This window comes from Mobula birostris, chromosome 25, assembly GCF_030028105.1.
Source record: "Mobula birostris isolate sMobBir1 chromosome 25, sMobBir1.hap1, whole genome shotgun sequence".
Classification (NCBI taxonomy): domain Eukaryota; kingdom Metazoa; phylum Chordata; class Chondrichthyes; order Myliobatiformes; family Myliobatidae; genus Mobula; species Mobula birostris.
Genome location: NC_092394.1, coordinates 50499451 through 50526225, shown reverse-complemented (window position 1 = coordinate 50526225; position 26775 = coordinate 50499451). Strand labels below are relative to the sequence as shown.

At 42.7% G+C, this 26775-nt stretch overlaps 1 protein-coding gene across 2 annotated transcripts in view; it reads right to left on the bottom strand.

The window, feature by feature from the left end:
• styxl1 (serine/threonine/tyrosine interacting-like 1) overlaps nt 1–26775 on the bottom strand; it is a 46192-nt gene that overhangs the window by 8764 nt on the left and 10653 nt on the right. The window contains exons 2-4 of one of the 2 annotated variants that reach the window (XM_072243160.1): nt 26522–26583; nt 20487–20586; nt 4716–4849 (exon numbers count right to left, since the gene is read on the bottom strand). In XM_072243160.1, the coding sequence (XP_072099261.1) occupies nt 4716–4849; nt 20487–20586; nt 26522–26583 (296 nt within the window). The remainder of the gene's footprint in view (nt 1–4715; nt 4850–20486; nt 20587–26521; nt 26584–26775) is intronic. The other variant, XM_072243161.1, reaches the window with a different exon arrangement.

Here is a 26775-nt window from a genome sequence, read left to right as displayed (position 1 = left end):
GTTGGGGACCACTGCCTTGGAGGAAAAATTCAAGGTAACAAGAGCCAGAGAAGTGATACAGTATAGAGACTCAAGTAATCCGAAGGTGGCTAGAGCAGGGATCCAAGTGAGGACTGGCAGGAAGTGGAGGGCAGAGGAAGCTGTTCAGGAGGCAGAGGCAAGGCTGCGTCACAGGAGGCTGTTGGGAGTGGTCACACGAGGCCGAGCTGGGCTAGGATCCTTTCCAACTCCCCAAATGCACACCAGAGGGAAGGAAAGGTGTCGTCTATTTCAGGAGGAGGTGAGAGCAGTAGTGGAGGAGATGAGAACCTGCAAGGCGGTGGCAATGAAGCAACAGGGAGCTTGGACAAGTTGGGAGAATGCGGTTGAGAGGGAAGTGGCCTGGGCTGATCTTTGGAAAGCCGAACCACACCGCATCCAATTTCTCATCCAGGCAGTGTACGATGTGCTTCCAAGCCCATCAAACCTGCACACATGGGGCAAGGCAGAGCCATCTGCGTGCCCACTGTGCTCCAGGCAAGGAACCCTGGAGCACATCCTCAGCAGCTGCGCAAGGGCACTTGGTGAGGGACGGTACCGATGGAGGCATGATCAAGTCCTAAAGACCATCGCTGAAGCCATCAGCGCAGGAGTTGAGTGGGCGAAGCAGTCCCGACCTTCCAAGCAGACCATTGCCTTTGTCAGAGCTCAGGAGCAGCCAATACCCACCAAAAGAACATTTGCAGGCATCCTGACCTCTGCAAGGGACTGGCAGCTGTTGGTGGACCTTGAACGGCTGTGAAGTTCCCCAACCATATCGCAGCCACCACCCTGCGACCAGACATTGACCCAGTGTCTGAGTCTACTAAGCAAGTGGTGCTGCTGGAGCTGACAGTCCCAGGGGAAGATCGCTTGGAAGAGGCCTTTGAAAGGAAGTTCTCCAAGTATGCAGGACTGGTCAGCAACTGTCAGCAGGCTGGATGGAGAGCGAGGTGTCTCCCAGTGGGGGTTGGTTGTGAGGGATTCGTAGCCCGTTCTTTAGTTAGAGCCTTCAGCATTTTGGGCATCGAGGGAGAGAGGAAGAGGAGAGCCATCCACAGTACCACCAACGCGGCAGAGAGGGCCTCAAGATGGCTGTGGCTCAAAGAGGGGAGCCATGGAGTCATAAGTAGCTAGCCATCTGGACACAAGCTGGGGTCTGATCAGTCCTGGCTGGGTCACCTGGAGGAGGGTGTATGATGTTGAAAGGCACGAAACACCCGATGATTCCAGGAACATCACTGAAGATGTGTCCAGAGGCATCAGTAGATGTATGTACACAACTTGTTTTCTCTTATTCTAGGTTCTTACAAAAGGTCTTTGTTTCTCTTTCCATGGCTGAGCGTTTCCAGCATTGTTTTTGTTTTGGTTTGAAATTTTAATATGTAGACACTTACTGCAGGTATAATGGTAAATGACCCCAAAGTCTTTACTAACTCCCAAATGTTATAACGCATCACATACCTTGCCATTTCTAACAAATCTTGCTTTATGTGTTCAATTACCTCAAATTTCTATTTAAATAATAATTAATTTTTTAACCAGCTTATCTACCAAAGGTTAATTTATCTACCTTTATAATTATCTTTCCATAATTTGTAAACTTAGTCCATAAAACATTAATTTTTATGATGCATTAGATAGAATTTTAAATATTTACATCCTTCAATGTATGTATATACATATTGGAGGCACACAACACCTTCTTACCCCTCTATTATATCTAGACTGATTAATTTATCAGCAAAAACAGTGATTATGATGATTTCCATGTAGATTTACTCTCATAGAGCAGTGGTCCCCAACCACCGGGCCATGGACCGGTGCCGGGCCGCAAAGCATGTGCTACCGGGCCGCAAGGAAACGATATGAGTCAGCTGCATTTTTCCTCATTCCCTGTCACGCACTGTTGAATTTGAACATAGGGTTGCCAACTGTCCCCTATTTGCCGGGACATCCCGTATATTGGGCTAAATTGGTTTGTCCCATATGGGACCGCCCTTGTCCCGTATCTCCCCCGCTAAGGTAGAGTGTTCCTATGAAACCTTTCGTGCCGAAATGGTGTAATGCAAAGAAGCAATTACCATTAATTTATATGGGAAAAATTTTTGAGCGTTCCCAGACCCAAAAAAAACCTACCAAATAACACATAAAACCTAAAATAACACTAACATATAGTAAAAGCAGGAATGATATGATAAATACACAGCCTATATAAAGTAGAAATAATGTATGTACAGTGTAGTCAGGAAGATTAAGCCAAAACCAATTTGCGGGAAAAAAATCGGCACGTACGCGCATGCGCACTTCAAATATGCACCCGTCACGCGTGCGCACACAGGTGCCTGCGCAAGGCTTCATGGTCATGGTAGTCTTTCCTGTGGTAAAGTATCCCAGGAATTGACTGCTACTTTTGTCCCTTATTTGGGAGTGAGAAAGTTGGCAACCCTAACTGTAAAAGACATGTTGAGGTGAGTTTAACCCTACTTGAACCCCCCCCCCCCCCCCCCGCGGTTGGCCGGTCCACAAGAATATTGTCAATATTAAACCGGTCCGCAGTGCAAAAAAGGTTGGGGACTCTCGTCATAGAGTTATACAGCACAGAAACAAGCCTTTCAGCCCAGCTTGTCCATGCCAATCAAGGAGCCTTCCTGACCTGGTCCAATTTGCCTGCATGTGACCCATATCCCTCTAAACCTCTTCTACGTACTTGTCTAAATAACTTCTAAATGTTGTAATTGTATCCACCTCTACCACTTCCTCTGGTACTCACTCCATTCAGGTATACTCACCACCCTCTGCATGCAAAGCTTGCCCCTCAGGTTCCCTCTAAATCTTTCCCCTCTCACATTAAACCTATGTCCTCTAGTTTTAGACTCCCCTACATGGGAAAAATAGACTATCACTTTCTACTTTATCCACACTCCTCATGATTTTTAAAAATCTCTATAAAGTCATGCCTTAGCCTTCTTTGCTCCAGGGAAAACAGTCACAGTCTATCTAGCCTCTCCTTATAACTTCAGCCCTCCAGTCAAAACTACAACCATATGAATCTTTCCTGCATCCTCTCCAACTTAATCACATCTTTCCTTCAGAATAAAGACCAAACTGCACAAAAAATTCCAAGTGTGATCTCACCAACAACTTCCACAGTTGCAACATGATGTCCCAACTGTTGTATTCAATGCCCTGTCCAGTAAGGGTAAACCCAAACCCTTTCTTTATCACCTTGTCTACCTTAATTGCCAGTTTCAGGGAACTATAAACTTGTATCCCTAGGTCTCTGTTCTACAATACTCTCCTACTACTACTACATTGACTCAGGCCTAGGGGGCCGGCGTCGGGCATGATGACGGACTCTCCACTTCTCCCTCTCCCTCATCAGTGTGTTCAGTTCATCTACATTAGCCGCGCCGCTGTCTTCCAGGAGCGTGTTGACCATAGTCTTGGGAGGGCGCCCAGGGTTCATCCTCCCGTACTTGGGCTCCCATGTGATGACTAGGCTGGCAGGTAGCTCGGGGTGGCGTAGACAGTGCCCCACTAGTTGCAGTCTTCTTGCCTCAATTTTAGTGGTGAGCATCGGTAGGTTGTTATAGAGCTCGACGTTCGTCATGTGCTGTTGCCAACTCAAGTCAAGAGCCATCCGGAGTATTCCTGTATAGCAACCATCTACAGACTTTCGCATAGTCTTGGTGAGTGTCCACGTCTCGCATCCGTATGTGAGAATGGACTCTATGACTGCTATGAATACTCTCCAGTGCTCTATCATTTGCTGATTAATCCTATCCTGCTTTAACCTGCCAAAATGCATCACTTCACACTTCCCTGAGATAAATTCCATCTGTCTGCCATTCCTTAGTCCACTTTCCTAGTTGTTCTTGATCCATTATAATCTCAGACAACCTTCTTCACTGTCCACCACACCACCAATTTTAATGTCATTGTAATCTTACTAATCATGCCATCCACATTCTCATCTAAATGGTTCATATATCTGACAACCAATAAGTACCTTTCACCAATCCCTGTAGCACACCACTAGTCACAGTCCTCTAATTTGAAAAACAACCCTTCACTACCACCTCTGACTCCTTCCACCAAGCCAATTTTGCATTTAGCTGGCGAGTTCAATCTGGATCCCGTGTGCTGCCACTCTCCCAATTAGTCTACAATCTGGGACCTTGTCAGAAAAACATACTAAAGCCCCTGTAAGCAACATCTACTGCTCTGCCCTCACTGGTTCCTTGGTTTCCTTTTCAACGAACTCAGTCAAATTCATGACACATGAATTCCCATGCACAAAAACCATGTGGACTATCCCTAATCAGCCCTTGCCTTTCCAAATGCAGATGGATCATGTCTCTCTAAATCCTCTCCAATAGCTTTACCACTTCTGATAAAAAGTTCATTAGCCTGTAGTCGCTGGCTTGTCCTTATACCTTTTCTTAAATAAAGGCGAATTCTGGGAGAGTTTTCTCTAATATCTGTTAGTGGGTATGGAAGGGCACTGTGATCATATTATTTTTCCCTTTCTTCCAAGCCATTGCTCCCTTTAAAAATGATATATTTATACAAAAATTACGAAGCATAAATGTGATCTGTACTTTTGAAAACTGGATTTACAGTTTTGGGGAAGGCCGTATGCTTCAAAATCATCCAGTTCAACATTCCGACTCCGCACAACCCACTGGTCTTACCCGTGGCATGTAAAATATTTTCTGTGTCCTAAAGAACGGATAACAAGCAGAAAAATATTCATATCCACCATTCAGGACTCTGATTGGCTGCCGGCTAACAACTTCTACGAGTTTTGCATATTGGATTGCAGGACCTAGAAATGACAAACATAAAGATAGTGACATAAATACTTTAACAAAGAGTATGGGTTATCATAAAATTTTAATATAAAATAATTATTATAATCCTAAACATGGGATGGAATGACAGGTTGGAAATTCAAAGGTAAGGATTCTATAACATGGGTGGTAATCTTTAAAGAAAAACATCAGGATCTCTCTTAGAGATCAGTCTGAAAGCCAGGATTAGCAACCAATCAAGCTAGGGCAAAGATGCAGACCCAAGAAAAGAGTCTGAGTTTGAAGTGGAAGGAAGTTATGTTCCATAAATAGAGCTGGATCAGTTTCAAGATGTATGTTATTTATATGAAAAATGTATGGGGAATCCAACCTAAGAATAGAAGATAAACTGGTAGTCTGAAAATAAGGATGTCAGCTTTTGTCAGCTCTAACAAGTGTTATAAAGTCATATAGGTTTCCCTGAATCTATTCACATTTCCCTTGAGTGCCAGACTTGTAGCATCTTGGGTGAACAGAATAAATGCAAGATTCACAGACCATAAGACCATTAGATATAGGAGCAGAATTAGCCATTTGGCCCATTGAGTCTGCTCTATGGCTGACCCATTTCCCCTTCAGCCCCAATATCCTGCCTTCTTCCTATAACCCTTCATGCCCTGACTAATCAAGAACCTCTGTCTTAATTATGCCCAATGACCTTGGCCACCACAGCCGCCTGTGGCAACGAATTCCACAGATTCACACCACTCTCTGGCTAAGAAATTCCTCATCATCTTCACTCTAAATAGATGTCCCTCTATTCTGAAGCTGTTCCCTCTGGTCCTAGACTCCCCCACCATAGGAAACCACCTTTCTACATCTACTCTACTGAGGTCTTTCAACATTTGATAGTTTTCAATGAGATTCCCACTCATTCTTCTGAATTTCAGTGAGTACAGGCCCAGAGCCATCAAGTGCTCCTCAGATGATAAGCCTTTGAAACCCAGAATCATTTTTGTGAACCTCCTTTCGATCTCTCCAATGTCAGCACAACCTTTCTTAGACAAAGGGCCCAAATCAGCTCACAATACTCCAATGAGGCCATTCCAGTGCCTTATAAAACCTCAAAATGATATCCTTGTGTTTATATTCTAGTCCTCTTGAAATGAATTCTAACGTTGTACTTGCCTTCCTCACTATCAACTCAACCTGCAAATTAATCTTTAGGGAATCCCACACGAGGACTCCAAAGTCCCTTTGTAGCTGAGACTTTTGAATTTTCTCCTCATTTAGAAAATACTCAATGTTTTTATTTCTTCTACCAAAGTGCATGACCATACACTTCCTGGCACTTCTTTACCCATTCTCGTAATTTAAGTCTTTCTGCAGCCTCTCTGCTTCCTCAACACCATCTGCCCCTCCATCTATCTTCAAATTGTCTGCAAACTTAACCACAAAGTTCTCAATTCCATCATCCAAATAACATAAAAAGAAGCATTCCCACATAGACCACTGTGGAGCACCACTAGTTACTGGCAGCCAACCAGAAAAGGCTCCATTTATTCCCACACTTTGCCTCCTGCCAATCAGTAAATACTCTATCCATGCCAGTATCCTGTTGTACCATGGGCTATTAACTTGTTCAACAGCCTCACACGTGGCACCTTGTCAAAGGCCTTCTGAAAATCCAAGTACCCAACATTCAACAATTCTCCTTTGTCTATCTTGCTTGTTATTTCTTCAAAGAATTCCAACAGATTTAACTGGCAATATTTTCCCTTTAGGAAACCATGCTGACTTTGGCCTATTTTATCGTGTACCTCCAAGTACCCTGAAACCATATCCTAAACAATTGACTCCAACATCTTCCCAACCACTGAGGTCAAACTGACTGGTCTATAATTTCCTTTCTTCTGACTCTCTCCCTTCTTGAAGACTGGAGTGACATTTGCATTTTTCCAGTCCTCCAGAGCCATGCCAGAATCTATTGATTCTTGAAAGATTATACTAATGCCTCCACAATCTCTTTAGCCACCTCTTTCAGAACCCTAGAGTGTACACCAGCCGGTCTAGGCGATTTATCTACCTTCTGACCTTTCGGTTTCCAAAACACCTTCTGCCTAGAAATGGTAACTTCACTCAGACACTCTCAAGCTTCTGGAATACTGCTATTGTCTACCACAGTGAAGACTGATGCAAAATATTTATTCGGTTCGTCTGCCATTTCCTCATCATTTTCCAATGGTTTGATATCTACTTTCGCCTCCCTTTTACTTTATATTTTTGAAGAAACTCTTGAATCCTCTTTAAAATTACTGGCTAGCTTACCTTTGTATTCCATCTTTTCCCTCTTTATGTCTTTTTTAGTTGCCTTCTGTTCGTTTTTAAAAGCTTCCCAATCCTCTAACTTCCTACTAATTTTTGCTGTATTATATTCTCTCTTTTAGGCTTTTATGTTGACTTAGACTTCCCTTGTCAGCCACAGCTATGTCATCCTGCCTTTAGAATACTTTGTCTTCTTTGGGACGTATCTATCCTGTGCCTTCCAAATTGCTCCCAGAAACTTCAGTTATGGCTGCTCTGCCATCATCCCTGCCAGTGTCCCCTTCCAATCAACTTTGGCCAGCTCCTCTCTTATGCCTCTGCAATTCCCTTTAATTCACTGTAATACTGATACATCTGACTTTAGCTTCTCCTTCTCAAATTGAAGGGTGAATTCTATCATATTATGACCACTGGCCCCTAAGCTTTCCTTTATCTTGAAGGCTTTCTACAAATCCCTCCTCTTGGGATCCAGCACCAATATGATTTCCCCATGACTATCATAAAAATGCCCCTTGGACATACATTTTCTATCTCTCATAATTTGTAAACCACATCTTTGCTACTGTTTGGAGGTCCATATATAACTCCCATTAGCATCTTTTTAGCCTTGTAGTTGCTTAGCTCTACCTATCATGATTTTACACTTTCTGATCCTATTTCACCTCTTTCAAAGGATTTGATTTCATTTTTTACCAACCTAGACTCCCTACCCCACTCTGCCTATTGCCTGTTCTTTTGACAGGCACGTTACAAGATAAAAACAGTCAGCCTAACTGGTGGGAACTGCCAGAATTTGAAGATCAGATGGTTTCAGGGAAGTAGTTGCACAATTGATCTACTTCCCACCTTGCAGAACATACACTTAGTGTCCACTTTATTAGGTACAGTACACCTATCCAATCAGTCAAACACGTGGCAGCAACTCAATGTATAAAAGCATGCAGACATGGTCAAGAGGTTCAGTTGTTGTTCAGACCAAACATCAGAATGGGATGGAAATGTGATCTAAGTGATTTTGACCATGGAATGATTGTTGGTATCAACCAGGGTTGTTTGAGTATCTCAGAAACTGCTGATCTGGGATTTTTATGCATAGCAGTCTCTAGACTTTGCAGTGAATGGTGCAAAGAAAAACAAAAAAAAAATTATGCAGTGAATGGCAGTGAAAATGCCTTGTTAATGAGAGAGGTCAGAGGAGAATGGCCAGACTAGTTCAAGCTGACAGGAAGGCGACCGTGTTACTAAAGTGGTGTGTAGAAGAGCATCTCCGAGCATACAATAAGTCCAACTTTGAAGTGGATGGGCTACAGCAGCAGAAGATAATGAACAGACACTCGATGGCACTTGTTTAGGTACAGGAGGTACCCAATAAAGTGGCCACTAAGTGTAAATCTAGATCTTGAAAATATGGAAGAGTTGTTTTTTTTTTTCTTGGATAGAAAAATCTGAAACATAGCTGCACAGAGCAAGAGAGACTTCTTCAAAGTGCGAAAGTTGCATCTCATTATGGCTCAGGATAATATTGGCACAGAGTCTGGCCCTGTGGCTCAAAAGGGTAGGGAAAGGAAGAGGATGGCAGCAGTGATAGGGGGCTCTATATTTAGGGGGTCAGACAGGCGATTCTGTGGATGCAGGAAAGAAACACGGATGGTAGTTTGCCTCCCAGGTGCCAGGGTCCGGGATGTTTCTGATCGCGTCCACAATATCTTGGACGGGGAAGGAGGACAGCCAGAGGTCGTGGTACATATTGGTACCAATGACATAGGTAGGAAAAGGGAGGGGGTCCTGAAAACAGACTACAGAGAGTTAGGAAAGAAGTTGAGAAGCAGGACCTCAAAGGTAGTAATCTCGAGATTACTGCCTGTGCCACGTGACAGTGAGTATAGGAATAGAATGAGGTGGAGGATAAATGAGTGGCTGAGAGATTGGAGCAGGGGGCAGGGATTCAGATTTCTGGATCATTGTGACCTCTTCTGGGGCAGGTGTGACCTGTACAAAAAGGAAAGGTTGCACTTGAATCCGATTGGGACCAATATCCTGACAGGAAGGTTTGCTAAGGCTGTTGGGGAGAGTTTAAACTAGAATTGTTGGGGGGGTGGGAACTGAACTGAAGTGACAGAGGAAAGGAAGGTTGGCTCACAAATAGAGAAAGCTTGGAGACAGTGCGAAAGAGAGGATAGGCAGGTGATAGAGAAGGGACGCCCTCAGACCGATGGTTTGAGATGTGTCTATTTTAATGTGAGGAGTATTATGAATGAAGCGGATGAGCTTAGAGCGTGGATCAGGACTTGGAGCTATGATGTTGTGGCCATTACAGAGACTTGGATGGTGCAGGGGCAGGACTCAAGTGCCAGGTTTTAGATGTTTCAGAAAGGATAGGGAGGTCATTACCCACTCGAGGTCATCAGTCGGTCGTTAATCTGCAACTACTACTCAATGAGTAAAACACAAACGTCGCTTGAGAGTTTCTTTGGAAGAGATGGTGGGGGACATAAAAGGCCTAACGATGATGATAACACAGAGACAGCTGAGGCCGAGACTGCAAAAAAAAAGAAAGCTTCCTTCAACAGAAAATACGACGAATCCTACATAAAATATGGCTTTATTGCGACCAGTGACTCGCACGCTCCAAGACCCCTGTGTGTGATATGTGGAGACAAGCTGTCTAATGAGGTAATGACGCCCTCAAAGCTGCATTGCCTCATTAGACTTTGAGTCCAAGCACCCTGCACTTAAAGACAAACCTGTTGAGTTTTCTGAGTGGAAAACAACGTGAGCAAGCGGAACAGAAGCAAGTGCTGAGAGCCACCACCTCCACAAATGCTGCTGCTCTGGGTGCTTAGTGGCTAGCCGTATTGCTAAGGCTAAGAAGCCTTTCACTGTTGGTGAAGAATTGATTCTGCCTGCTGCCAAAGACATGTGCCGCGAACTGTTCAGAGAAGCTGCAGCTAACAAGACGGCACAGGTTTCTCTTTCGGCTACCACAGTTTCAAAGAGAATTGATGACATAGCGGAGGACATCGAAGCACAGCTGTTGGATCGGCTTAACGGGTCTGGTTTCACTACCCGAGTCAAAGAGGTTGCTCCTGAATGCCAGTCTACACACTGTGTCACACACAGGGAAATGCTGCCAAGCCGAAAAATGTCACCTGATCTTAACAGCATATTGAGTGACGTTGTTGAAGCTATCAATCACATCAAAGCAAAAGCCCTTAACTCACGTCTGTTTGAGCAGCTTTGCGAGGAAATGGATGCAGAGCACAAACGCCTTCTCTTACACACCGAAGTCAGGTGGCTATCAAGGGGGAGAGCCCTGGCCAGGGTTTTTCATTTAAGAGAGCAGCTACAGAGATTTCTTTCATGAAAAAAGTCACCACTGGCAGCACACTTTAGTGTTGAGGAGTGGATAGCAAAACTCGCTTATCTGTGTGACATCTTCAACCTGCTCAATGAACTCAATTTGACACTTCAGGGGAGAATGACAACTGTCTTCAAGTTGGCAGATAAAGTGCCTGCTTTCACAACCAAACCGGAACTGTAGGGACGGCGAGTGGACAGGGGCGTATTTGACATGCTCCCGACATTAGCTGGGAATTTGGGAGAGAATGAGCCTCACAGCTGGTGCGCGAACACCTATCTTCGCTACCGACAGAATTCAAGTGTTACTTCCCAACCGCACATGACCCAAGATGTGCAAACGAATGGATTCGTGACCCATTTGTGAATGTCCATGGTGAATCATCCATGTCAGCGCGGGAAGAAGATCAACTCCTCGAGCTTGCAAATGACGACGGGCTGAAAAGTATGTTTGACATAACATCTCTGCCGGCATTCTGGATCAAAGTCAAGGCTGAATACCCTGAGATAGCCACGAAGGCGCTGAAAACGTTACTTCCATTTCCAACATCATATTTCTGCGAAGCGGAGTTTTCTGCAATGAAAACTAAATTATGAAATAGACTGGACATAAGGAACCCCCTTATGACTTATAATTGACTTATCACTATATTCATGCTAGGAAAATATGTGCTGTGTGTTTAATATTAAATTCGTTAAGTAAACCCTTTCAGAAATGAAATTGAGTGTATTAGCCACTGATAAGTGACATATAGGTGATTTATCACCTATATTCCGGTGTTCCGGTCGTGATTAACACCCCCCACCCCCCAGTCGGCCGGTCCGCAAGAATATTGTCAATATTAAACCGGTCCGCGGTGCAAAAAAGGTTGGGGACCCCTGACTTAGATGGGGTAGAATTTGTTAGGTGTGCTCAGGAAGTATGTAGATAAGCCTACAAGAGGCGAGGCTTGATCTGGTATTGGGAAATGAACCCGGTCAAGGTATCAGGTCTCTCAGTGGGAGAGCATTTTGGAGATAGTGATCACAATGCTATCTCCTTTACCATAGCATTGGCGAGGGATAGGAACAGACAAGTTAGGAAAACGTTTAATTGGAGTAAGGGGAAATATGAGGCCATCAGGCAGGAACTTGGAAGCATAAATTGGAAACAGATGTTCTTAGGGAAATATACGGAAGAAATGTGGCAAATGTTCAGGGGATATTTGCGTGGGGTTTTGAGTAGGTATGTTCCAATGAGACATGGAAAGGATGGTAGGGTACAAGATCCATGGTGTAAAAAGGCTGTTGTAAATCTAGTCAAGAAGAAAAGAAGAGCTCACGAAAGGTTCAAAAAACTAGGTAATGATAGGAATCTAGAAAGTCAAGTCAAGTCAAGTCAAGTCAAGTCACTTTTTATTGTCATTTCGACCATAACTGCTGGTACAGTACACAATAAAAATGAGACAACATTTTTCAGGACCATGGTGCTACATGAAACAATACAAAAACTACACTGAACTACGTAAAAACAACACAAAGACCACACTAGACTACAGACCTACCCAGGATTGCAGATTATAAGGCTAGCAGGAAGGAGCTTAAGAATGAAATGAGGAGAGCCAGAAGTGGCCATGAGAAGGCCTTGGCGGACAGGATTAAGGAAAACTCCAAGGCATTCTACAAGTATGTGAAAAGCAAGAGGATAAGACGTGAGAGAATAGGACCAATCAAGTGTGACAGTGAAAAAGTGCGTATGGAACCGGAGGAAATAGCAGAGGTATTTAATGAATACTATGCTTGAGTATTCACTACGACTACGGAAAAGGATCTTGGCGATTGTAGGGATGACTTGCAGTGGACTGAGAAGCTTGAGCATGTAGATATTAAGGAAGACGATGAGATGGAGCTTTTGGAAAGCATTAAGTTTGACAAGTCACCGGGACCGGACAGGATGTACCCCAGGCTACTGTGGGAAGCAAGGGAGGAGACTGCTGAGCCTCTGGCAATGATCTTTGCATCATCAATGAGGACAGGAGAGGTTTCGGAGGATTGGAGGGTTGTGGATGTTGTTCCCTTATTCAAGAAAGGGAGTAGGGATTGCCCAGGAAACCATAGGCCAGTGAGTTTTACTTCAATGGCTGGTAAGTTGATGGAGAAGATCCTGAGAGGCAGGATTTGTGAACATTTGGAGAGACATAATATGATTAGGAATAGTCAGCATGGCTTTGTCAAAGGCAGGTCGTGCCTGACGAGCCTGATCAAATTTTGAGGATGTGACGAAACATACTGATGAAGGTAGAGTAGTAGATGTAGTGCATATGGATTTTAGCAAGGCATTTGATAAGGTACCCCATGCAAGGCTTATTGAGAAAGTAAGGAGGCATGGAATCCAAGGGGACATTGCTTTGTGGATCCAGAACTGGCTTGCCCACAGAAGGCAAAGAGTGGTTGTAGGCAGGTCATATTCTGCATGGAGGCTGGTGACCAGTGGTGTGCCTCAGGGATCTGTTCTGGGACCCCTACTCTTTGTGATTTTTATAAATGAACTGGATGAGGAAGTGGAGGGATGGGTTAGTAAATTTGCTGATGACACAAATATTGGGGGTGTTGTGGATAGTGTGGAGGGCTGTCAGAGGTTACAACGGGACATTGATAGGATGCAAAACTGGGCTGAGAAGTGGCAGATGGAGTTCAACCCAGATAAGTGTGAGGTGGTTCATTTTGGTAGGTCAAATATGATGGCAGAATATAATATTAATGGTAAGACTCTCAGCAGTGTGGAGGATCAGAGGGATCTTGGGGTCCGAGTCCATAGGACACTCAAAGCTGCTATGCAGGTTGACTCTGTGGTTAAGAAGGCATACGGAGCATTGGCCTTCATCAATCGTAGGATTGAGCTCAAGAGCCGAGAGGTAACGTTGCAGCTATACAGGAACCCTGGTCAGACCCTACTTGGAGTACTGTGCTCAGTTCTGGTCGCCTTACTACAGGAAGGACGTGGAAACCATAGAAAGGGTGCAGAGGAGATTTACAAGGATGTTACCTGGATTGGGAAGCACGCCTTATGAGAATAGGTTGGGTGAACTCGGCCTTTTCTCCTTGGAGCAACGGAAGATGAGAGGCAACCTGATCGAGGTGTACACTGAGAGGCATTGGTCGTGTGGATAGTCAGAGGCTTTTCCCCAGGGCTGAAATGGCTAGCATGAGAGGGTATAGTTTTAAGGTGCTTGGAAGCAGGTACAGAGGAAATGTCAGGGGTAAGTTTTTTTACACAGAGAATGGTGAATGAGTGGAATGGGCTGCCAGCGGTGGTGGTAGAGATGGAAATGATAGGGTCTTTTACGAGACTCCTGGATAGCTACATGGAGCTTAGAAAAATAGAGCGCTATGGGTAAGCCTAGGTAGTTAAGGTAGGGAGATGTTCGGCACAGCTTTGTGGGCCGAAGGGCCTGTATTGTGCTGTAGGTTTTCTATGTTTCTATGGCTATTCGTTACTGCTGTCGGGAAACATTTAAGATACATTGGCATGGGGTTAGGCATCAGTTAACAGGAAATAAGACGCATCAGATGTGAAGATTGTAAGACAGAACTTCAGAAGATATTACCGTTTGGGGAGGAAGCATGCTAAGATATACTGTAGAGTTAAATGCACTTGTGAAATTATACAAAACATAATAAAAGCAAATATTGGTGAGTTGCAGCACAAATGGCCTTGTGGGATAATGAAGTGGAGGTGATAAATGAAACATTTCTTACCAAAACAAAAATCAGGATTGGGCACTGTATTCTAGGATAAGGAAAAGAAGCTCAGAAAAGAAGGGAATCAGAGAAAAGAGGAAGGATGGTACTACTAACAATGGAAGGTATGACAGTGCTGGTCAGAGTGAATACTCTTAGAAGATCAAATACAGAATTCATTTGGTTAGGGTTAAGAAACAACGATACCAACATATAACTATTGGGAATATTATATGAGTGACCAAACAGTAGGAAAAATATTGAAGAAATTCTGCAAGGTAATTTCAGAGATGTGCAAGAACACTAGCTTGCTGATACTGGGGCAACAGAATGATCTCAATATTAATTGGGACAGCATTAGAAAAAAAACACAAAGAAAGGGAGGAATTTCTGAAACCTGATGGATATGTTTATGGCCCACCGAGGAAGCATGCAATGCCAGAAATGGTTTTGAGAAATAATGCAGCCACGTATTTGGAAAATAGAGGTTTAGATAGGTTATGGACAAGTGAAAGCAACAATCTAAACAAGAACATTTAAAGACTGATTTCAATAGAACAAATTGTATAAGATATTAGTGAGGCCTGATTTGGAGTACTGAATGCAGTTTTCATCACCTACCTACAGGAAAGATGTGAATAAGTTTGAAAGCATACAGAAAAAATTTACAAGGATATTGCTGGGTCTGGAAAGATTGAATAGGTTAGGACTTTATCCCCTGTAATGTAGGAGATTGAGAAGAATATCATGAGGGGTATAGATACGGTAAATGCAAGCAGGCTTTTTCCATTGAGGTTGGGTGGGACTACAACTAGAGATCATGGGTTAAGGGTGAAAGGTGAAAAGTTTAAGGGGAATATGAGGAGAAATGCCTTCACTCAGAGAACTGTGAAATTGTGGAATGAGCTGCCAGTGCAAGTGGTGCATGCAAGCTTAATTGAACTGAATTGACTTTATTTCTTACATCCTTCACATATGTGAGGAGTAAAATCTTTACATTACATCTGTCTGAATATGCAAAGTGCAAATTATAGTAATTTGTAATAAATCGTATGCACAGTAAGATATACAACAGAACAGTCAATATAGCTTAGAAATACAATTGTGTCAGTGTGGATTAATCAGTCTGATAGCCAGGTGGAAGAAACTGGCCCAGAGTCTTTTGGTCCTGGTTTTAATGCTGTGGTACCACTTCCCAGATGGTAGCAGCTGGAACAGATTGTGGTTGGAGTGACTCAGGTCCCCTATGATCCTTCGGGCCATTTTTACGCACCTGTTGCTATAAATGTCTTGAATAGTTGGAAGTTCACATCCACAGATGCGCTAGGTTGTCCGCACCACTCTCTGCAGAGCCCAGAAATTGAGGGAAGTACAGTTCCCATATCAGGCAGTGATGCAGCCGGTCAGGATGCTCTCAATTGTGCCCCTATAGAAAGTTCTTAGGATTTGAGGGTCCAATTACCGGAAATTGGAGAAATCGATGATCATGCCACCAGGTTGAAGGCTACCTAGATGGAATATGAGGCGTTGCTCCTCTAACCTGAGAGCAGTGTCACCAGGGCAAAAGAGGAAGCCATGGACCGACATCTGGGAATGGGGAATGGTTGGTTACCAGGAAATCCTGCTTTTTGAGGATGGAATGAAGGTACTCAACAGCTGGTTTCCCAATTTATGTTGGGTCTCAACAATGTAGAAAAGGCCACATTGGGAGTACCAGATACAGTAGGTGACCCCAACAGATTCACAGGTGAAATGTTGTCTCACCTGGACGGGGTGTTTTGGGCCCTGAATGGAGGTGAGGGAAGAGGTGAACGGGCAGATATAGCATTTCTTCTGATTGGAGGGATTTGTGCCAGGAGGGTAATTAGTGGGGAGGGACAAATGGACAATGAAATCATGGAGGGAATGACCCCTGTGAAAAGCAGACAGTGGGAGGGAGTTGATGATGTGTTGGTGCTACGGTTCTGTTGAAGATGACAGAGGTTGTGGAGAATGATGTGTTGGATGTGGAGGCTCATGAAGTGGTAGGTGAGGACAAGAGGAACTCTATCCCCGTTAAGGTGGCAGGAAGATGGGGTGATAGTGGATTTCGAGGAAATGGTGGAGATGCGGGTGTGGGCAGCATCAGTGGCGGAGGAAGAGAAATCCCCTTCTTTGAAGAAGGAGGACATCTCTGATGTCTTGGAAAGGGATGCTTCATCCTGGGAACAGGTGCAGTGGAGATGGAGGAATTGAGAAAATGAAATGGCATTTTTACAGGAGACAGGGAAGGAAAAGGTATAGTCAAGATAACCATGGGAATCGGGTTTATAAACGATATCAGTAGACAGCGTGACTCCAAAGATGGAGACGAAGAGATCAAGAGAGGGGACAGAGTTGTCAGAAATGGACCAAGTGAATTTAAGGGCAGCATGGAAGTTGAAGCAAAATTGATGAAATTGATAAGCCTCGGCATAGGTGCAAGAAGTGCACCAATGTAGTCATCAATGCAGCGCAGAAAGAGCTGGGGAGCATCACCAGGGAAGTCTTGTAACATAGACTGTTCCACGTAGCCAACGAAAAGGAAGGCATAGCTGGGGCTCGTGCATGTACCCATGGCTAAACGTTGAGTTTGGAGAAAGTCGGAAGTTCATAAAACTGAAGACATTGGCAACATGAAAGGAAATGGCCAAAAGGAAGCAAGCAGAGAATTATTGTAAGTAGTTGTACGATAAGACTGTAGAATGAGAGACAGTTATAGACCCAAGGCTAGCAATTGAAATATTGCCTTTTGTATACACTTTAACAATTTAGATAAGGGAATAGTGGACAAGATGTAAAAATGCACAATGTCAGCATAGTAAACACAGAGGACAGTTGTTAAAGAATGGAAGGAGACCTTGAAAGAGTGAAAATTGAATTTATTACATTTAAGTGGGAAATAATACATCTTGAAAGAAAAATGGTTTTAGGGAATAAGGGTTTCTTTGGTACTTAGAAGAATGAGGGGTGATCTTATTGAAAATGGTAAGCTACTGAAGAAATATTTCATGGTAGATGTGAGATATTTCCACTAGTTGGAGAGTCTTAAACATATTTGTAAGATCAGAGGTCAGCCATTTAAAACTGACATGCGCAGGATTCCACCCCTCCCCCCCACACAGTGTGTGGTGAATCTCTGGAATTATCTACCTTGGAAGATTGTGGAGGTTAGATCAGTTTTTATTTTTGAAGAAAAGTTAGATACGTTTTTGAAAGATTGGAGGATTAAGGTCTGGAGCAGATCAACTATGATTATATTGAATGACTGGGTTGATGGGCTGATTGATGTGTGGACTTTTCTTGTCTTGTGAAGCAAGCCAAGTGGAAGAAGTATCAGTGAAAGAGAATTTTTGTGATAGTGATCATACTTTAGGGAGGATATGGAAAAAGGAATAAAGATAAAAGAGTAGTAAAGTTCTAAATTAAGGCAAGGACAACTTTACTGGATTGAGTGATTTTGGAAAATAAACTGAAAACAGCTGCTTGTAGATAAACCAGTCTCAGACAATAGAAGGCTTTTAAGAAGGATTTTCAAGGGGTTCATGTTAAACACTTTCCCAGTAAAGATAAAGAATAGGATTACCAAACCTAGTTTTCCTTGAATGAAAAGGTTCATAGACAATAGGATCAGACAAAACAGGGGAGTTTATATCAGAAACTAAAAGCTTGATTAACCACAAGGGTATCAAATGTGTGGGAGTGAAATTGCAAGAAAAGTTAGTAGATTCAGAAAGTGGCTGGCAAATAAAGTAAAACCAATCTAGTAAACAACAGGAATTCGGCAGATGCTGGAAATTCAAGCAACACACATCAAAGTTGCTGGTGAACGCAGCAGGCCAGGCAGCATCTGTAGGAAAACCAATCTAGTGATGTTTTATAAGCTCACAAACAGCACTACGTTTATGACTAACTATGGATAAAACAGCTACCATTAGGGACCAAAAAGATGCAGAAATGTATGAGGTTCTTGATGAATATTTTGTAACTTTCTTCAAAAGAGAGGGATTTTGACGATATTGCACAAATCCTTCATCAAATTATTGATGGTCATTGCAACTACAGCCAAAGTATCAACTATTTATCCCTCTTCTTTGTTTTCTGCCTGTTAACTACCCTCAGTCTAACTTGAGGCAATAATTCCTCCTTCCACTGACCTACTAAGCATTTGCACCTTTTGCATTTATCATCATCAGTCAACATCAGTATATTGGCCTAGTACTGTGTGCTTTAATTTTGTCAGGCATCTTATTGAAGAACCTCTGAAAGTAAAAGTACACCACATCTATTGGCTATCCTTGCCAATTTTAACCTCAGAATATCTGACAGATGATGCCTGTTTCACAAACACATGAAAGAGATGAAACAGTACCCCTCAAAGTGTGTTCAGAAACAGTCGCATGGATGTATACATACATAAAAGGGGCAGGAGTTGTTGAAAGAACAGTCAGTATCGTATGCAGCATCCATGGCCTCATAGATGTAGTATATAAACATAGAATACAACAGAAGGGATTTTTGGTTGAATGAAGCACTTTAGAGCACTGCTAGAATATACAGTTGTGCTCACCACACTATTGGAAGGTTATGGAAATCCTAAAGTAGTACCAGTGATGAAGAATTTTAGCTTCAAGAATAGACTGGAGAAGCTAAGATTGCCCTCCTTGAAGTAGGTTGAGAGGAGATTTAATAGACGTGTAGAAGATCATAAGGGATAAATAGAGGGTAAATATGGAGAAACTGTTTTCATTAGTGGAAGTATGCATGTCACTTACATGCATATCACTTTATGGACATATAATCAATCTATCTATATAAGCCGTCTTATGTTTTTACATTTATTGTATTTATTATTATTATTATTGTGTTCTTTATCTTTTGTGTTTTTGTGCTGCATTGGATCCGGCGTAACAATTATTTTGTTCTCTTTTATTTTAAAGTTCAAGTTCAAAGTACATTTATTATCAAAGTATGCATACCATATACAACACTGAGTTTCATCTTCTTGCAGAAACCTCAAAACAAAGAAACACAATAGAAACCACTAAAAAAGCCCACACAACAAAGACCGTCAAACACCCCATATGTGAAAAAAGAATTGTGTAAACATTAACAAAAGGTAAACAAATAATACAGAACATGAACTGCAGAGTCACAAAAGTGAGTCCACAGCCATGGAGCCAGTTCAGTGCTGCAGCCTGACCGGGAGCCTGATGGCTGCAGGCCAGAGCCAGGGAGCTAGTTCAGTGCTGAGACGAGTAAAACCTCTTGGAGTAGTGAGCTGAACCATGACTTATCCTTCACCCTCAGCCTCAACACCTTGACCTATTTAATCTGGCTCAGTACTTAAAGTAGCTAAACATTGGTTTGTTTTCAGAGTGGGCTGAGCACCACCGCTTCAATCCACCCAAAGCTTCAATCCGGCCACAAGTCCACTCCAGCAATGACTGCCATGGTTATGCCTGCATTCTCAAGAGTCCAGGTCACTGAATCCTACAGGATACTGCAAAGCTGCCAGGTGGAACAGGCAGTTCAAAATCGCATCACCCAAAGAGAAATTACAGGCCGTGGATTGCAATGATCATAGGGCAGAAAAAGTGTAATTAATAGAATAGGAAAGGAAAGGTACGTTGCATCCAGAGTTTCTCCGGTTAGCAGACGATTTCCCTCCACACCTCTCTGACGTAGTGGGGGACCGCGTACGAGGCAAGTTACAGCAGTGGTTTGCCATTGCCTTCTGCCGGGTGAGTTTCCAAAGAGATCACCAGCTCGTAACCCAGCACGGATGAAAAGTGTGCAGGGGAGCCGGCTGGATTTGAACTCGGGACCTTTCGTCCTGAAGCCACTACATTGATGCCACTACGCCACCAGCTGGGTCAATTAATAGAATAGTTGGCAGTTTTGTTTGCTTCCTGCAAAATATCTCCGTGTCTTGCCAGTGATATCTTGCCATCTTTACATTTGTGTAAAGGAAATGACATTAAACAATCTTGAATACACGAGCACACGTACACGTGTATCCACACACAAACTGTGAGCATTCGGTGGAGGAATGGAACTGAATTTGGACTCAATGTGACAAGCAGCCATGATGTTAATTACACTGAAGCTATTTAGTCTATAGTGGAGAGGCTACAGTTATTCAGATTATAACTCTATTTTTCACCAATGTTCACAATGAATATTTATCTCACTACTATTAGTACATCTCCATTTTATTTTTATAGCAATAATTTCTGATTGTATATTTACCTTCTGTATTCGATGAGTTTGTGTGCCCATCATAAACTACACAATACCTTACACACTCAAGTTCCACATCCTCTGGCATCAAATAATTTCCTTCCATGTCCTGCAAAATAACAAATAAAGAACAAAATTGGAAAAGTAAAGAATTTAATCAACATCCTTTATCAATTCTATGGACTGAATGTATTGGTAATGGCCAACTTTGCATACTAACAGGCATATTTCAAGTAATAAGCAGCAGGCTACTTCAGACCAGAGGACAGGAATTATATAGGATACAGTTCTGTCAAATCATCGCTTTTTGTTTCTTAGTGCTGATTGGTAATCTTTAATATAATTCATTTTATACTAATATGCAAGAATGATTCAGTGCCTTGCCAGCAAGATAATGTTTTTTACAAATAAATACTCAGCTATTTTTGTTGCAATGAGATGATACAATTTTCAAACATTGGACTTCCTAAATGAGAATGCAAACTTCTGAAGTGGATTTGTTCAAAAATTCTGAGCTTAGCTCTGTTTTGGAACGTAGAAAACCTACAGCACAATACAGGCCCATTGGCCCACAATGCTGTGCCGAACCTTAGAAATTGCCTAGGGTTACCCATATATTCTTATAACATATATATTCTTAGCTCCATGTACCTATCCAAGAGTCTCTTAAAAGACCCTATTGTATCCGCCTCCACCACCACCACCGGCATCCCATTCCATGAAGTCACCACTCTCTGCGTAAAAAAAAACTTACCCCTGACATCTCTTCTGTACCTGCTTCCAAGCACCTCAAAACTGTGCCCTCCCGTGTTATGTTTAATAGCAGAATTAACCCCCAGAGGAACACCAGCAAACCTAGATGCAAGCGTTCAAGTTCCAAAGTTACAGATAAGTGTTTAAAAACCAGATGTTAAATACCCAAACTGCAGATTAAATATTCAGTCTAATTGATTAACTGACCACACACCAACACTGTGATGTCTCTAGTAACATTATGGAGTGACTCGCTTCGTGCACAAGCTCATCCAAATGCGAGGGGTCCTCAGTGGCTCCATGAGCTCCGCCACTACCCCTGCCCCACCCCTCCCCCTTCTGGAAATTCCAGTAACTCAGCTGGAAAACAGGAGAGAGATGGAATGGGAGTCGGAATCAGGTTTATTATCACCGGCGTGTGTCCTGAAATTTGTGAACTTGGCAACAGCAGTTCAATGCAATACATAATATAGCAGAGAGAAAAAAATAATAAGTAATCAATTACAGTATACGTATATTGAATAGATTAAAAATCGAACACTAAAACAGAAATAATATACATTCTAAAAGTGAGAAAAGTGAGGTAGTGCTCAAGGGTTCAGTGTCCACCTAGGAATCGGAGTCAAAGTACAAGGGGCAAGTAGAATTGTAAACGGAAGGGTTTACTCTCCTGTAGACTTCAATAGCTGATGAGGAGGCCGAGAGCTGCCCAACACAACCCAATAATGGTAAACTAAAAAGAGATAGAGGCCCAAGTTTTTGTACTAAGACCAGACTAACCATGCTGGGTGGAATCATTGGAAAAGACACGGATTTCAGCATGATTGGATCAGTAAACTTGAATTTTGTACCATAAAGTCATAAACCAAGTTAGCTCTAATTACAGTACAGTACCTAAACATAACCGTGAGCATTTGGGGGGGGGGGGGTCTGGAAGGAGGGAGGGTAGAAAGAGCCTTTAGTAACGTGGACTAGCGGTCAAATACCTTATCATATACAAGTGTTTAGAGCAATAGTTACCTTTAAATGCATAATTACTAAGATTTGCCGTGAAACACTCAGGACATTTAAAGTCGAAACCATATTGAAAGAGACCATCCGATTAAAAAGATTATTGGATCAATCCTACACCGAAAATTGAAGTATCGGTAAACATGGATCTTGCTCAGATAGGAAGGATTTAAAGACTTGAGGTTCGGTTTTGTTATTGAGAATGATATGTTTTTTTCAATTCACTGACCAGAATGATTTGAGTTAATCCATTTATAGCACTTTTATTGGAACACTTGGCTGAAAGAAACAGGATCAAGAGGAGGCAATATGTGCCCCTGAGCTCTACAGTTCAATAAGATCATGGCCCAACCGTACATCTACACCACTCTTCCAACCTATCCCTGTGATGTGCTAAACTTTTAATAACCAAAAGGAATCTATTAATTACAAATAGTGAAGGAAATAATTGACCAAATATCCATCGGGGCAGAGATTTCCAATGATTAATATTGTTATGAGTAAAGAAATGTCTCTGAGAACTAAATGGCAAACCTCTTTTCCTCACTTCTTCGAAGGAATAAGTCACAGGACATCTGTGCATTGATACAATATTGTCATTATGATTTTGCTGAACTGTGGAGCTTTAACTTACTACATGATCCAAGATTTACAAGAATGTTACCTGGATTCGAGGGCATACCTTATGAGAATAGGTTGAGTGTACTTGGCCTTTTCTCCTTGGAGCAATGGAGGATGAAGTGACCTGATCAAGGTGTATAAGATGATGAGGGGCATTGATCATGTGGATAGCCAGAGGCTTTTTCCCAGGACTGAAATTGCTAACATGAGGGGGAATAGATTTAAGGTGCTTGGAAATAGTTACCAAGGGGACGTCAGGGTAAGTTTTTCACACAGAGAGTGGTGGGTGCGTGGAATGTACTGCCAGTGGCGGTGGTGGAGGTGGATACAATAAGGTCCTTTAAGAGCCTCTTAGATAGGTACATGGAGCTTAGAAAAATAGAGGGCTAAGCGCTAGGGAAATTCTAGGCCGTCTAGACAGAGGGAGGCCTCTGTACCTCCTTCTGCAATTGGATCCTCAACTTCCTAACCGGAAGACCACAGTCTGTGCGGATAGGCGATTACATATCCTCCTCACTGACGATCAACATTGGCGCACCTCAGGGGTGTGTGCTTAGCCCACTGCTCTACTCCCTATATACACATGACTGTGTGGTCAGGCATAGCTCAAATACCATCTATAAATTTGCTGACAATACAACCATTGTTGGTAGAATCTCAGGTGGTGTTGAGAGGGCGTACAGGAGTGAGATATGCCAACTAGTGGAGTGGTGCCGCAGCAACAACCTGACACTCAACGTCAGTAAAATGAAAGAGCTGATTGTGGACTTCAGGAAGGGTAAGATGAAGGAACACATACCAATCCTCATAGAGGGATCAGAAGTGGAGAGAGTGAGCAGCTTCAAGTTCCTGATGTCAAGATCTCTGAGGATCTAACTTGATCTCAACATATCAGTGTAGTTATAAAGAAGGCAAGACAGCAGCTATACTTTATTAGGAATTTGAAGAGGTTTGGAATGTCGACAAATGCACTCAAAAACTTCTTTAGTTGTAACATGGAGAGCATCCCGACAGGCTGCATCATGTCTGGTATGGCGGGACTACTGCACAGGACTGAAAGAAACTGCAGAAGGTTGTAAATCTAGTCAGCTCCATCTTGGGCACTAGCCTACAAAGTACCCAGGACATCTTTAGGGAGCGGTGTCTCAGAAAGGCAGCGTCCATTATTAAGGACCTCCAGCACCCAGGGCATGCCCTTTTCTCACTGTTACCATCAGGTAGGAGGTACAGAAGACTGAAGGCACACATTCAGTGATTCAGGAACAGCTTCTTCCTCTCTGCCATCCGATTCCTAAATGGACATTGCTTTGGACACTACCTCACTTTTTTTCTAATGCACATTATTTCTGTTTTTGCACATTTTTTATCTATTCAATATATGTAACTGATTTACTTGTTTATTTATTATTATGTTTTATTTTATTTTATTTATTATTATTATTTTTCTCTCTGCTAGATGATGTATTGCATTGAACTGCTGCTGCTAAGTTAACAAATTTCATATCACATGCTGGTGATAATAAACCTGATTCTGATTCTGAGTTTCTGGAGTAGGTTACATGGTCGGCACAATACTGTGGGCCAAAGGACCTGTAATGTGCTGTAAATTTCTTTGTCCTATGATACATTATGAACCTTGATGACAATATGTCAAATTTTGTTAAATTTAGCAAGGTTCAATTGGGGTCAAGAAAATCAAAAATTAACCGTTAAAGACCCACTACAGGCAATAAAAACATTATTGTGATTACCACTTCAAAAATGACTGAGAATGTGCTGGATGAGATGTTAAACTAGGTGCTCCTCTGCCTACTCAAATGGATAAAGGAGTCCTCTGTGCACCAGTTTAAGTACAGAGAGTTCTGTCACAGAAAACACCATAATTTCAGGCTCTGTTTAGATTAGATTATTAGATTATGAGGACACGCAGTCCTCTTTTATTGTCATTTAGTGATGCACGCATTAAGAAACGATACAATATTCCTCCAGTGTGATATCACAAACACAGAACAGACCAAGATTGAAAAAAACTAACAAAACCACATAATTATAGCATATAGTTACAACAGTGCAACAATACCATAACTTAATGAAGAACAGTCCATGGCACAGTAAATGAGTTCAAAGTTTCTCGAAAGTCCCACGTCTCACACAGACAGGAGAAGGAAGAAAACTCTACCTGCCGTGCCCGACCACAGTCTGACTCTGAGTCGTCCGAAAACTTCGAGCCTCCGATCAGCCCTCCGATATTGAGTACAGAGCACCGTCTCTATCCGAATGATTCGACCTCAGTCTCGGTCGCCAGCAGCAGGCAAAGCCGGGGATTTTGAGGCCTTCCCTCCGGAAGATTCTCGATCACACAGTAATAGCAGCAGCGAACCGGCGTTTCAGAAATTTCTCTAGATGTTCCTCTGTGCTTTCACGTCTGTCTCCATCAAATCAGAATTGTCCATGGCCCCTATTTAACAGATACGATATCATTTTCACTGTAGAGCTGCTATCTTCTCCTCCCGCCTCTCATCAATACAATCAACTATCTAAAGGGAGGAGAAGATGGCGGCGTGACGCAGCTCGCAATGGCCACTCCGGTGGTGATGTCTGTTATTTGTCAAGTAGGGTGCCGTGCACAATTCTGATTTGATGGAGACGGACGTGACAGCATGCAGGAACATCTGGTGAAACTTCTGAAAAGCCTGCTGCTGCTACTGTGTGGTCCAGAACCTCTGGAGGGGAAGGCCCCGAGTCCTCGGCTTTGCTTGTTGCTCGGTGGCCGGGGCGGGGTCGAAGCGCTCGGCAGAGGATGGTGCTCGGAGAGCCTGTGTCGGAGGGGCTGGTCGGAAGCTCGAAGTTTTCAGACGGACTCAGAGTCCGTTGCGGTCGGGTGCTTCCAATGGTGCTGCATCGGCAAGTTTGTGGCAATTTGATGGAAGTGTGTGGGAGAGCTTCCACAAGAGCTTTACTGCAGGAGATTCTTCTTCCTAAAAATGCTGCCAGAAGTCTGGGACTCCTTTTCACGAAAGTTGTGGTCATTCACCACTGACATTTAATGGGTTCTTCATGGTGAGAGCACCTTTGGGTGTTGGGCAAATGGTGCCAAGGAGGGCTTTTGAATCGGTAATTGGGAGGACACATCTCCGAAGGGCCATTCCCCTCTGTGCCCAACAGCCTTTGGGAGATGCTTAATGAAGACCCTGAGGCCTGGGGTCACTGGAGGTTCATGGCAGGGAGAGTTTCTCCCTTCTACCGTCTGCGTGAGATGATGAGGCTATCAGGACTTTGAGACTTTTTTTTAAACTGTGCCCATGGTCTGCTCTTTATCAAATTATGGTATTGTTGCACTGTTGAAACTACATGTTATAATTATGTGGTTTTGTCAGTTTTAGTCTTGGTTTGTCCTGTGTTTCTTGTAATATCATTCTGGAGGAACATTGTATCATTTTTTAATGCATGCATTTCTAAATGACAACAAACGAGGACTGAGTGTCCTCATAATCTAATCTAATCTAAAAAAATAGGCAGGATCTTGCTTTGGGTCAAATGGTTGTTAACATAAAATTTATTACACTCTATCTACTGTTTTTAAAACATTGAGAATTCTTGAGGATAGGCTTTATATAAATTTATTTCCTTATTCATCAAATAGAAATATAAAACATTACCCTTTTTGCTCTCTTGGCTGTTATCACATGACTTTCATCATATTGATATTTGGTCCGTACATCTGTAGTAATAGATTATAAAAATCTGTATTGAAAATGAATTTGCAAAGCAATGAGGAAAGACTGATAACTTCATGTTGCATCAGACAATTAAACAAAAGGTGAGACTTTTATTTGCTTCTTAAGATGTCAATAGTGCAAGAGAGTTCAGGGCCACGGGGCACAACGTTAGAATAGAAGGATGTTCCTTCAGA